General features: G+C 43.9%; 1 protein-coding gene across 10 annotated transcripts in view; it reads right to left on the reverse strand.

Moving 5' to 3' along the window:
* The window catches only part of SPECC1 (sperm antigen with calponin homology and coiled-coil domains 1), a 221990-nt gene that overhangs the window by 150636 nt on the left and 58548 nt on the right, over nt 1-12806 (reverse strand). The window contains exon 1 of one of the 10 annotated variants that reach the window (XM_004779881.3): nt 1436-2435. The exons of the other annotated variants lie outside the window; for them this stretch is intronic. Within the exon in view, the coding sequence (XP_004779938.1) occupies nt 1436-1475 (40 nt within the window). The 5' untranslated portion in view covers nt 1476-2435. Of the gene's footprint in view, nt 1-1435; nt 2436-12806 lie in introns of those variants that run through there. 10 annotated transcript variants of the gene reach the window in all.

Genomic DNA, 12806 nt, shown 5'->3' on the forward strand with positions numbered 1-12806 from the left:
ACACAAAGGAAATGAGTTTTTACTCAGATCTGGGCAGCTGCGTGCTAATGAGCTGTTTTTAAAATGTTACATATGCTTCACCTAATAGTTTATCATAGTGCTGTTTATGACCAAGGCATTATTTTGCAAATATTGTTTGTTCTGCCCAAAGAGGTTTGGATACCTGCTGTGCAATTTTAGAGTTAGCCCTATGTAAACTACGCAGTAACCCCGTCTCTAAATGTTTTCTTCATAGTGTTCCCCTGTGGCCAAGTTTTCCATCCAGGTTGTGGTACCAGTCCAAGGCACCCCACCCCCGCCCAGCCCCAAGGATACCGCCTAAGGCTGCTCGGCCTCCCGGCCAAGACCTCAGCGGAGACACAGACCAGGGGTCTGCTTACAGGGCTGTCACTTGCCCAAGTCACTAACTCTCAAAGCCTCAACGTCCTCAGTCAAAACCCAATTAAAACATTACACCCTTGAGAACATTTTGAAGAGTTCTGCCTCTGCCCCAGGAACACATTCTCACCACCTGCCACTCCAGGATTCCAGCATTAAGTCGACCATCTCTCCCCAATCAGACAAGATGCAGTTTTTGAGGCTAAATTAGATTCCGCTTCCTTCATGTGACAGAACAGGAATGTTCTGGTTTTGTTTTTAAACACAACCCCGTGGTTATCAGCATCTAAATCCGTGCCGGAGGCCAGGATATGAACCAGAAGATGAAAACGAGAGCCCAGCTGACTGACTCTCCACCAGGCTCGCTTAATTTCTGAGGAAATAAAAATTTGATAAGCCGGCGAAGTTTTTGGCATCCCAGAATAAGCTCGGACTATTTTGGGTAAGAAACAGTCACAATCAAGCCCTCGGTCTGAGGATGAGTAACAGATCTGCTGACGGGTTGCCGCCTTCCACGCGACTCCAGAAAGTGTGTGATATGCCAATGAGGCACTGCAAAACGGACAATGAACCAGAACACGATTGCCAAGTCACACTTTTCGTCGCAAATGCCCAGAAAGTCTGCGAGAACTGCCTACACGCACCGTACTGGAGACACCGTCCGGGCGGCAGACGGGAGGGGCAAGTCAGATTCCACCCGGCTGTGGGCACGGAGCCCCCCACCCCCGACCCCTCTCTCCCCACGGGCCGGGCCTGCGTGCTCCCGGCCACCGAGACCCGCTGCCGCCCGCCCCATTCGCTGCGGCCGGGCGGACTCAGGGCTTCCAGGTACGTGTTTACGGTGAGTGGCATTTCCTTGTCGCGGAACAGGCACAGGTAATTTCACAACCCCATTAGCGCATTCCAAAGGCAAGAATCACACCCCGGCAACTTCATCTTTCCACTGGCCCCCTGGGCGCCCGCGGGCAGCGCGGCGACCGCTGGCCCGTAAGGCGGGTGGGGGAAGGGCGCCGGGCCGGGGAGGGGGCGCGGCGCGACCCCCGCCGACAGCACAGACCTGGTTCGGGATCCTCCGGCCGCCCCGAGTGGTTGCCCATGCTCGGCGGACTCCGGCAGCGGCCGGTTGGCCGGCCTCGGACAGGGTGTCCGCGGTGCTAGGGCTCGCGCCGGCTCCGGCTGGCGAGGCGGTGGCGTCCGGCGAGTCCGCTCCAGTCAAAGAAAGGGCCGGGCGCCTTCCAGTTCCCGGCGGCCGCCGGCGGAGCCGCTCCTCGCCCGCGCGGGCGGGCCCCGCCCACTTCATCTGCATACCGTCCGCTAGCAGGCCCGCCCACCGCAACTCCAGCCGGCCTGCCCGGCGAGGCCCGCCCATCTCATCTGCATAGTGCCCTCCCATCTCATCTGCATATCACCCTGGAGCATCCGAAGGGTTCCCTCCCACGCGTGGGAGGGCCGCAACAGCTGACCGACTTCAGGCCTCTAGGGGCGGACGCTGAGAACTGCAGCTGGACAAGGTAGGCTGGAAAAACCCCACTGCGGGGAGGCTGACGCCAAGGGCCACGAGAAAGGCAAGATGCTGCGCGTGAGACTTTAGATCTCATGTCAGGGCAAGAAAAACTAGGTAGGGCTGGCACGGTACAGGCGCTGGAGCGATTTTCTGGATAAATGAAGGAGCGGACGCACCAGCAACTCTCGAGAAGGACGTGAAGACGAGTGACACTTTAACAAACACCTGCCGGTTATTCAAGATGAATACTACCACAAATGATGAAATGCATACCAATCCTTACGGTAACTGTTCTTCTGCGTATCAGAAATGACGAACTTATGGAAATTGCCCTGAACGACTTTCATAGTTAATCTGACAGTGAAAACAGCTAAAAATAAGTCAATCTTGCAGTGAAAAATATTTAGAACTAATAAAATCATGAGTGGAATGGCTAGTTCTCTCTGCATTACTTGGACGCTATGGCCCATTCTCAGTTCTCATCTTACCTATCAACATCTTAGGTCACCGCTAATCATTCTGCTCCTCATAAAAGGAGGAGTCCAGACAGCAGGACCCCGCCTCTCTGGTCTCCTCTTCTCAATCCCCTTTGCTGGCTTCTCCTCCTCTCCTTTTTTTTTTTTTTTAAAGGTTTTATTTACTTATTAGAGAGAGAGATAAAGCATTGAGAGGAGAGATGTCAGCGGGAAAAGCAGACTCCCTGCTGAGCAGGGAGCCAGATGCGGGACTCAATCCTGAGACTCCAGGATCATCACCTGAGCAGAAGGCAGTCACTTAACCAACTGAGCCACCTAGGCGCCCTTCTCCTCCTCAACTTGATCTCTAGCACCAGGGGTGCCCCCAAGCCCAGTGATCTATATAATCACCTTGGTTATCTCTTCTCTAACTTGGCTGTCCCCACTACATTGTGGCTTTTAAGCACCACCTATATATTTTCCGCCTGGTACCCTCTTCTATATTCCAGACTCATTTAACTCACTACCTTCTTGACACTTCCACTTAGGTGTCTTAATAAGCATCTCTGATTTAACTAGAAAAAAAGGCCAAAATCTTGATTTTCTTCCATAGCTGTCTCATATAGTCGTCTTCATCTCTGTAGATGGAATATGTCAGAATAGTTATCATGAATGCCACCTCGTCTCAGCTCTTCTCACCATGTCCATTGCTACCACCTGGTCCAAGCCACGGACCATCCTACCAGGATGATCCCAACTGCCTCCTAACCGGTCTCCATCTTCTGCCTGCCTGTTTATACTCTAATCTTCACCTAACAGAGTGGTGCTTCTAAAACCTAGGTCAAATCATACCACACCTCCATTTACAATGCTCCAACAGCTTTCTGTCTCACTTGGAGGAAGCACCAACGCCCTTACCTTGGCCTCCACGGTTCTGAATGATCACCCCCTCCTTCCATCGGTGGACTCACCTTCTCCCGCTCACACTGCTTTTTGCTACAGTGGCCTCCTCACTGTATCTCAAATAAGCCAATCATCTCCCACGCAAGGGCCTTTGCCCCTGTGGCTCCCTCTGCCTGGAATGCTCTTCCCCCACATTCCTACATTACACAGACCCCATGTTTCATTCTCTTTCATTTCCTAGGTCTCTGTCCAATGTCATTCCAGTAAGAGGGGCTTCTCTTGTCACACCACATTAAATAGTAAGCCAGACCCTGAAGGTACACATTTTCCTGCTTTGCTGACCTTCAGGATGCATATCACCAGTGAGCATGCTATATATTTACTTGTTTACTGGTTTATTGTCTCCCCACTAGATTGCAAAGCTCCTAAGAACAGGGAATGAATGAATGAATTTATAGGCTGTATCATAAACCAATCAGCTCCTACATGTTACTTCCTTTTAACAGTGCCGTGGGTTGGTTTCTCCAACAAAACTAATTTGTCAGGGTGCCTGGGTGGCTCAGGGTTAAAGCCTCTGCCTTCAGCTCAGGTCATGATCCCAGGGTCCTGGGATCCAGTCTCCTCTCTGCGGAGCGAGAGCCTGCTTCCTCCTCTCTCTCTGCCTGCCTCTCTGCCAACTTGTGATCTCTGTCTGTCAAATAAATAAATAAAATCTAAAAAAAAAAACCAAAAAACAAAAAACACCTAATTTGTCGAAAAGAGAAGCCATAGTTCTATTTCTGTAACCTACACAACCCAGCACAGCGCTGAGCACACAGAAACAAGCATCTTAAGGAAAATAAATTGCATAGGATAATTTCAGAGCAGAAGTGTATATGAAATCAAGCTCAGCCTTCCCACCCCCTTTTTTTAAAGGTGAAGAATAAGCCCAGAAAAGATGGTGGACTTCAACTATGTATGACATGATAGACAAAGGCTGCAGTTGTGAACCCTGTAACAGTGGCACAACATGAGTTTACAGAACAGTTACATCCTTATCCACAGAGGTTTGAAAACTGATGACTCATTTTATTCATCCCATAAAATGTTAAGCAATTAACCTGTCTCTTTATGACAACTAAATAAGTCACCAACCCAAGATACCTCCTGGATGCCTGTGTCTCTCTCTCTTTTAAAAAAAAAGAAAAAAAATTTAAATATTTATTTATTTTAGAGAGAGAGAGCAAGCACATGAGTGGGGGAAGGGGCACAAGGAGGATGAGAGAGAGAATCTTCCAGAAGACACCTCACTGTGCGTGGAGCCTGACCGGGGCTCAATCTCACGAACCATGAGATCATGACCTGAACCTAAACGAAGAGTCAGACGCTTAACCGACTGAACCACCCAGGCGCCCCAGGCCTCTATGCTTTTGTATCTGCTATATTCCCTCTGATCTGATACTCTGATATAGAATAATCTGGCTTCCTGGCAAGTACCTATTCATCTTTTAAATTATTGCTTAGAAGGGTGCCTAGGTGGATCAGTAGGTTAAGTGTCTGCCTTTGGCTCATGTCACGATCCCAGGGTCCTGGGATGGAGCCCCGTATCGGGCTCCCTGCTCTTTGGGGAGTCTGCTTCTCCCTCTATGTCTCCCCCCACCACTCCCGCCCACCGCAGAGGGCATGTGCGCACGTGAGCTCTCTCTCTCTTTCAAATCAATAAATTCATGTTTTTAAAAAGATTTAAATTCTTTCTCAGGTATAGGCACCTGTGTGGCTCAGTCAGTTTAAGCGTTGGTCTCTTGCTTTCAGCTCAGGTCATGATCTCAGGGTGGTGGGATCAAGTCCTGTGTGGGGCTCCAAGCCAAGTGTGGAGCCTGCTTAAGATTCTGTTTTCTTCTCCCCTTCCCTCTCCTCCCCACTCCTGCACTCTCTCTCATAAACAAACAAACAAGCAAACAAACTCTTGCTCAGGCATCAAGCACTTCTGGTGAGCCCACCCATCTCAGCCAGAATTAAATACTCTCTCCCTCATGAAAATTATGTATATCGTGTAAATGCTTATATTTTTGCACAGAACCACATTATTTCAACCATTCTTCTTTATACAGTGATAAACTCTTTGTGTGGCAGTGATGCTGTCTTAATAATTTTTGCATTCCTTAACTCTAATGTATAGTAAGTGAAGTAAATAATATATTTATTTACTCTATCAGCTAAAATGCTAACTTCTCAAGCAAATAAAATAGCTCTGTGATGGGTTACTTAAACTTCTGAAGGATTTTTTGATACCCACAGAAATCCTATGTTATTGAAATGAGGCTAAATTATATAAAAGTCAAGCCTGTCCAAGTTAATCTATGATTTTATTTTATTTTATTTAAAGATTTTATTTATTTATTTGTCAGAGAGAGAGACAGACAGACAGAGAGCACAAGCAGGGGGAGCGGCTGACAGAGGGAGAAGGAGGCTCTCCGCTAAGCAGGGAGTCTGATGCAGGGCTTGATCCCACAACCCTGGGATTATGACCTGAGCAGAAGGCAGACACTTAAATAGCTGAGCCACCCAGGTGTCCCTAATCTATGATTTTAACAAAATGCAAATCAATCATGAAGTCGACGTGTTTATTCCAAAATTCACCTGAATAAATAAAGACATTGGACAACATAAGAAAATTCATAAAGACTTTCCTTATTAGAATTTTAAAAGAATGCTGTAAAATTACATAAGAAATATTGTATGGCTACCACAGAATGGAAATGCAAAACAAACAAATAAACAAACAAAAACCCCCAAAACCCTGATTTAAAAGAATTTAGTATAAAGTAGCACTTCAAATGTAGTGAGACCCATATCTCACCTTTTATGCCAGAAATAAAGTCCAATTCAACATAGATTTAATTGTAAAATATGAAAATATAAAAGCCCTAGAAGTAAATGTGGCTGAATATTTTTATAATATCAAGGGGGAAGAAAGCTTGTCTATATTGTCCCACTTTTCATTTCGAACAATTCCAAATTCAGAGAAAAGTGTGGAGAGAACACTGCAATGAACACCCTTATATACTTCCCACCTACCGTTTTTCTTTTCATTGAATCATTTGAAACTACACTGCAGACATCATTACACTTCACCCCTAAACACTTCCACCGTGATCTCCTAAGGCATTCTTCTACAACAGCATTATCACATCCAAGAAAAACAGTATTTCCAAAATATCATATAGCAAAGACCCCGTATTAAAATTTCCCCCAATGCCTCCAAAAATCTATGTATTTTTAATCACCAGGATCCAATCAGTGTTAAATACTGGGTAAACAAGGCACATCCTCAAACAACCTTGATCAATGAGATTGAGATGCTGATAGAGGTTGTCTGATGTAACCATTTTAAAAAAGGAGGTTGGGGCACGTGGGTGGCTCAGGTGGTTAGGTGTCTGCCTTTGGTTCAGGTCAGGATCTCAGGGTCTTGGGATGAGTCCCGTATTGGGCTCCCTGCTCAGTGGGGAGCCTGCTTCTCTGCTTCTCCCTCTCCCTCCATAACCCCCCACCACAAGTGCTCTCTCTCTCTCAAGTAAATAAATAAAATATTTTAAAAAGTAATTAATTAATTTAAAAAAGCAGCAGTACAGCTCTAAATTCCTATATTTTTTTAAACGGCCCCATGGAAGCTGGGCCTTCTTTTTTTTTTTTTTTTAAAGATTTTATTTATTTGTCAGAGAGAGAGAGAGAGCACAAGCACATAAGCAGGCAGAGAGGCAGGCAGAGGCAGAGAGAGAAGCAGGATCCCTGCCGAGCAAGGAGCCCCATGCGGGAGCCCCAAGTACCCCAGGACACTGGGATCATGACCTGAGCCGAAGGCAGTGGCTTAACCAACTGAGTCACCCAGGAGCCCTAAATTCCTATATTTTATACAGTATGTGATTTCAAATGTAAAGGTGTAACTAAGTTGAAAAATTCTGTATTTTGTGTTTTTTTGCTGCCTTTTTTTTTTTTTTTTAAGTAGGCTACATGCCCAATGTGGGGCTTGAACTCATGACCTGAGATCAAGAGTCATGTGCTGTACCCGACTGAGGCAGCCAGGTGCCCCAAATTATGTATTTTCTATTTCATCTATATTTGAAGTATTTATTTTAGGAAAGAAAAAGAAGAGGTTTTTAGAAATAGTCATTGACTATAAAGAGCCCTTGATGTTCAGGCATACACAATAAAATAATATGTATATGGGCCCATTTTTATTAAAAATACTAAATGATATTGTCCATATTCATGCATACACATATATATTTGCTGTGTATACAACAAATTGCTATAAATAACTATATCTGAAGAAAGAGTTATAGAAGACTTTCTTTTTCTAGAGCAAGTATCTCTAATGCCTTAACAATAAACATATTTTACTTTTTTTTTAAAGATTTTTATTTATTTATTTGACAGAGATCACAAGTAGGCAGAGAGGCAGGCAGAGAGAGTGAGGAGGAAGCAGGCTCCCTGCCGAGCAGAGAGCCCGATGCGGGACTCAATCCCAAGACCCTGAGATCATGACCTGAGTGGAAGGCAGTGGCTCAACCCACTGAGCCACCCAGGCGCCCCATATTTTACTTTTATGATCAGAGCACACAAAAAGAAAAAATGTGCATATCCTTAAACCCAGCAATTTGTCTCCTAGGAATGTATTCAAAAGAAATAATTGCAAATAAATAAAATAAATAAATAAATAAATAAATAAATGCAAATATACATAAACATCTAGCTTCCGAGATAATGATTCTTAATGTTTATTCAGAAATAATCCCATGCCAGGGACTAGTCTAATGACTTTACGTATTTTAACTTATTCAATTCCTTACTAAAATCCAACAAGATAAAACTGGTTTTTGTGTGTGTGTTTTTTTTTAACCCAAATTAAAGATTAGAAAATCACGGAGAAGGTAAATAACTTGGCTGGGGTTACTTAGCTTTGAAATGGCAGAGTCAGGATTTGAACCTGGGTCAGGGGCCCCTAGGTTTGGAAATTTGCAAGGAGGACTGGCAGGACTCAGCAGGTAGTTGGGCTCGTGACTAGGACTTACTCCAGGGAGAGGAAACAAAGAAGGGAAAGAACCCACAGGACAGGCCAGAGGAAACCAGCCAAATGCAAGCTTCTGAACAGTGCAGTCATATATACGGAGTAACTTCAATTCCTCTAGCAATAGGTTGGGACAACACAGGTATGGCGGTGTAGAAGAGAGAAGCTCACTAGAGACTCGGTGGGCAGGTCTTTATTGGGGCCTGGGCCCATAGGCACCCAACAAAAGTCCAGACTTTCATAAGGAAAGCAGGGGTTCTGCATCACAATCTTCAGTGTTCACATGGACAGTTTCAGCCCAGGGAGCCAGGCCTATTCGTCAGGGTGCTGGAAACTATCCTGAAGTCCAAGTTCCCAGAAGCCAGCCAAGCGTCAACCTTGCAAGCAGCCTTTCTAAGGATAGCTGTCCCAGACCTGCTACGTTCACTTTTTTCTGCACAGTCCCTTCCATTTAACTCCAGAGTCTGTGCTCTTAACTCTCCTTTGCCTCCCTTCTGTTTGCACTAGCAAAGGCCCGATGGGAAAACCTTCAATGTTGAGCAGAAGCAGCCTAGTGAAATAAATTATCATATAGCCACACAATGGCATCCTGTGCGGTCTCTAAAACCATGTGCCAGAAGTATTAAGTGATAAAGTGGAATAATATATATGTTAAGAATATAAATCTTGGGGCGCCTGGGTGGCTCAGTGGTTAAAGCCTCTGCCTTCAGCTCAAGTCATGATCCCAGGGTCCTGGGATCGAGCCCCATATCGGGCTCTCTGCTCAGCGGGGAGCCTGCTTTCCTCCTCTCTCTCTGCCTGCCTCTCTGCCTACTTGTGATCTCTGTCTGTCAAATAAATAAATAAAATCTTTAAAAAAAAAAAGAATATAATTCTTAATTTTTTGTATATAAACAAAAATTACCCGGATGCAAACACGTAGATAAGCAGGAAAGGGTTTGGAAAATTTTTCCTCAAATCTCTGGTTAAGGGTGGTGCTATTTGAGTGGGTATGATTTTTATGTCTTTTATGTCCTTTTTTTGACTGTCCCTATATTTTTAATTTTGTTCTGATGTGCATGTACTGTTTTTTGCTTTGGTAATATTTTAAAAAATCAATTTGAAAAAAATCACATATATTCTTAAAATCATTTTAGTTAAAATTGCTTATATGAAAAGGTTCTTCAGTTTCTAGGACAATTCTTTAAATAATTATTAATCTAGCACACATACTTCTTTAATATATACTCATTTCTCTCCCATAATGCTGTTAAGCACTGGGCTTAATCTGAAGGTGGTACCATAAGACAGTTCATATTTTTACTAAACACCAAAGTGTCCATCCACCATTTTGTATTAACACATCAAACTTTAATTTTAAGCATTTATTACCAAAAAAATCAAATAACCGAAATTAGAAAGAAATAGTATAATGATCCTCTAAGTTCCTAAGAACTCAGTTTTAACAATTAGCAATTCATGCTCAGTCTAGTTTCATCGACCATCATCGATCCACTTCTCTGGCTATCCTCAGTTATTTTGAAACAAATCCCAGATATCCTATTTCATTGGTAAATATTTCAGTATATATTCCTAAAGATAAGGACTCTTTTAAGGGAAAAAAACCTACAATTCCATTATCCTAACTGAAAAAATTAATCATTTCTTATCAAATAGCTGATCAGAGTCCAAATTTCCCCTCACGCCTGGACTTTTTTTTTAATCACAATTCATACCACTACACAGCTATCAGAAACCCTATGTAACTTTGTTGTACAAAACTTTGGACTTTGGTGAAAGTCCAAAACACTGACAATATCAAATGTTGGTGCGGATGTGGAGCAACAGGAATGCTCTGGGGCATTGCTCTTGGGAACTCAAAATGGTACAAGCGTCTGGGAACACAGTTCAGCAGTTTCTTACAAAACGAAACATATCTTTAAACCACACAAGCCATCAGTCACTCTCTTTGGCATTCATCCACACGAGCTGGAAAGTTATGTTCACATGAAAACCTATACACAAATATTGCTGGCAGCTTTATTCATAATTGCCAAAACCTGAAAGCAATCAAGATGTTGAATGGGTGAGTGGACACACAAACTGTGGTCCATCCAGACCATGGAATATTATTCAGTGCTAAGAAAGAAATGAGCTATGAAACCACAAAAAGACATGGAGGAACCTTAACGCACATTGTGAGTAAAAGAAGCCAGGCTATATACTGTCTGATTCCAACTATATGACATTCTAGAAAAGGCAGGTCTATGGAGACAGTAAAAAGATCAGTGGTTGCTAGATGTTCTGAAGGAGAGAGGAAAGGATGACTTAGGTGGAGCACAGGGTATTTTTTGAGGCAGTAAAACTACTCTGTGATACTCTAGTGGTAGATATACATCATTAGGTTTTGTCAAGACCCACGTAATATCCAACACAAAGAGCGAACCCTAATATAAACTTAGGACTCTAGTTAATAATAATGGCTCTATATTGGTTCTCCAATTGTAACAAATGTACCACACTAATGCAAGTTATTAATGACTAGGGAGAAGAGGGGGGTGGTCGTGAGGGGTATACAGGAACTTTATGTACTTTCCACTCATTTTTCGGTAAAACCTAAAGCTGCTTTAAAAAATAAAGACTATTCATTTGGGAAAAAATCATGATCCAAATAATTATCTCAAACTCAAAGCAGCAACACCACAACACAGATACAACCGTCACGGGGCTATCAGGACCATCAGCCCTTTCCTCCTCCTTTCTTGTTCAAGAACTCCCCGGATGTAACACTGATGGAGAGTCACACCTTTCTTAGCCCAGGAGAGAATCTTAATGACGCAGTCCAAACCAATCGTGGTGATTCCATTTACCTTGGTAGCCATAGGGTTAGTGATGCTATGTGACCCAGTTCTGGCCAACAACACAAGGAGAGGTCTGCTGGTGGGAGGGATGGGGAAAGTTCTCTTGCCCTTAAAGGGACATGCTGAATGAGATGCTCTTCTTTCACTGGACGTTGTCCTCTCAGCTCAAGATCACAGAACTTCAGCAACCATCTTGAGATGGCAAGGGGAGCTAGCCAGAGGGCCACACCAACACATTCAGGATGGTAGCCCAGAAAGACAGAAAGAACTTGGATTCTTCATAGCACCACTGTGCTCTCACATTAAATAACCTTTGAATCACCTACTTTTTCTTTTGTTATACAACATAGTCTACGCTGCTTTAGTGTGGAAGTCCAGCTGAATCAGATATGTTCTGACCTGGTAGCTGTTTTCTTTCTCCTCTTAAAAGTAAAAGACTCGGAGGGGTTTGAAGTGGTGGGGGGGGTGGAAGGTTGGGGTACCAGGTGGTGGGTATTATAGAGGGCACGGATTGCATGGAGCACTGGGTGTGGTGAAAAAATAATGAATACTGTTATGCTGAAAAGAAATAAATTTAATTAAAAAAAAAAAAAAGTAAAAGACTCGGGGTGCCTGGGTGGCTCAGTGGGTTAAAGCCTCTGTTTTCAGCTCAGGTCATGATCCCCGGGTCCTGGGATCGAGCCCCGCATCAGACTCTCTGCTCGGCAGGGAGACTGCTTCCTCCTCTCTCTTTGCCTGCCTCTCTGCCTACTTGTGATCTCTGTCTGTCAAATAAATAAATAAAATCTTAAAAAAAGAAAAAAAGTAAAAGACTCAGGGGGCGCCTGGGTGGCTCAGATGGTTATGTACCTGCCTTCAGCTGGGGTCATGATCTCCAGGTCCTGGGAGTAAACTGCATGTCTGGGCTCCCTGCTCAGCTGGGAGTCTGCTTCTCCCTCTCCTCCTGCCTCTCTCCCTGTCTTTGCTCTCTCTGTCTCTGTATATCTCTCAAATGAATTCAAAAACAAACAAACAAACAAACAAACAAAACAAACAAACAAACAAAAACTTAAAAAAAAAAAAGAAAAGACTCAGGTTCAGGGACATTATGCTATCTTGTCCAAGGACGTATAGATTAAAAGTAAGGAGCTGGAGGGCGCCTGGGTGGCTCAGTGGTTAAGCCGCTGCCTTCGGCTCAGGTCATGATCTCAGGGTCCTGGGATCGAGTCCCGCATCGGGCTCTCTGCTCAGCAGGGAGCCTGCTTCCTCCTCTCTCTCTCTCTCTCTGCCTGCCTCTCTGCCTACTGCCTACTTGTGATTTCTCTCTGTCAAATAAATAAAAAAAAAAAAAAAAAAAAAAAGTAAGGAGCTGGAATGTAATTCAGGCCTGTTGTCTCCACAGAACTTGTTTGTTTTTGTTTCTCTTTTCCCGTCTATACCTCTTTGCCTCCAGAAGATGCTGGGCACCCAATCTTCGGAGAGGCCAACATTTCAGGATTCAGAAAAGCAAAGGTTTCTTGCAAGAAGTAACTATAAACTGTGAAAGACAATCTTGGAAATCCTTCCTTGAATTATAGAAAACACATTTTTGTCCTCAACAGGGCTTAACTTAACTATGAATAACCCTGCTACGGTCTAAATGAAATAAGACTGAGATATGATAATTAGCACCATAAAACCCTAGACACAAAAATTCCCAT

This window comes from Mustela putorius, unplaced genomic scaffold, assembly GCF_011764305.1.
Source record: "Mustela putorius furo isolate JIRA1106 unplaced genomic scaffold, ASM1176430v1.1 tig00000867_pilon_pilon_pilon, whole genome shotgun sequence".
Classification (NCBI taxonomy): Eukaryota; Metazoa; Chordata; class Mammalia; order Carnivora; family Mustelidae; genus Mustela; species Mustela putorius.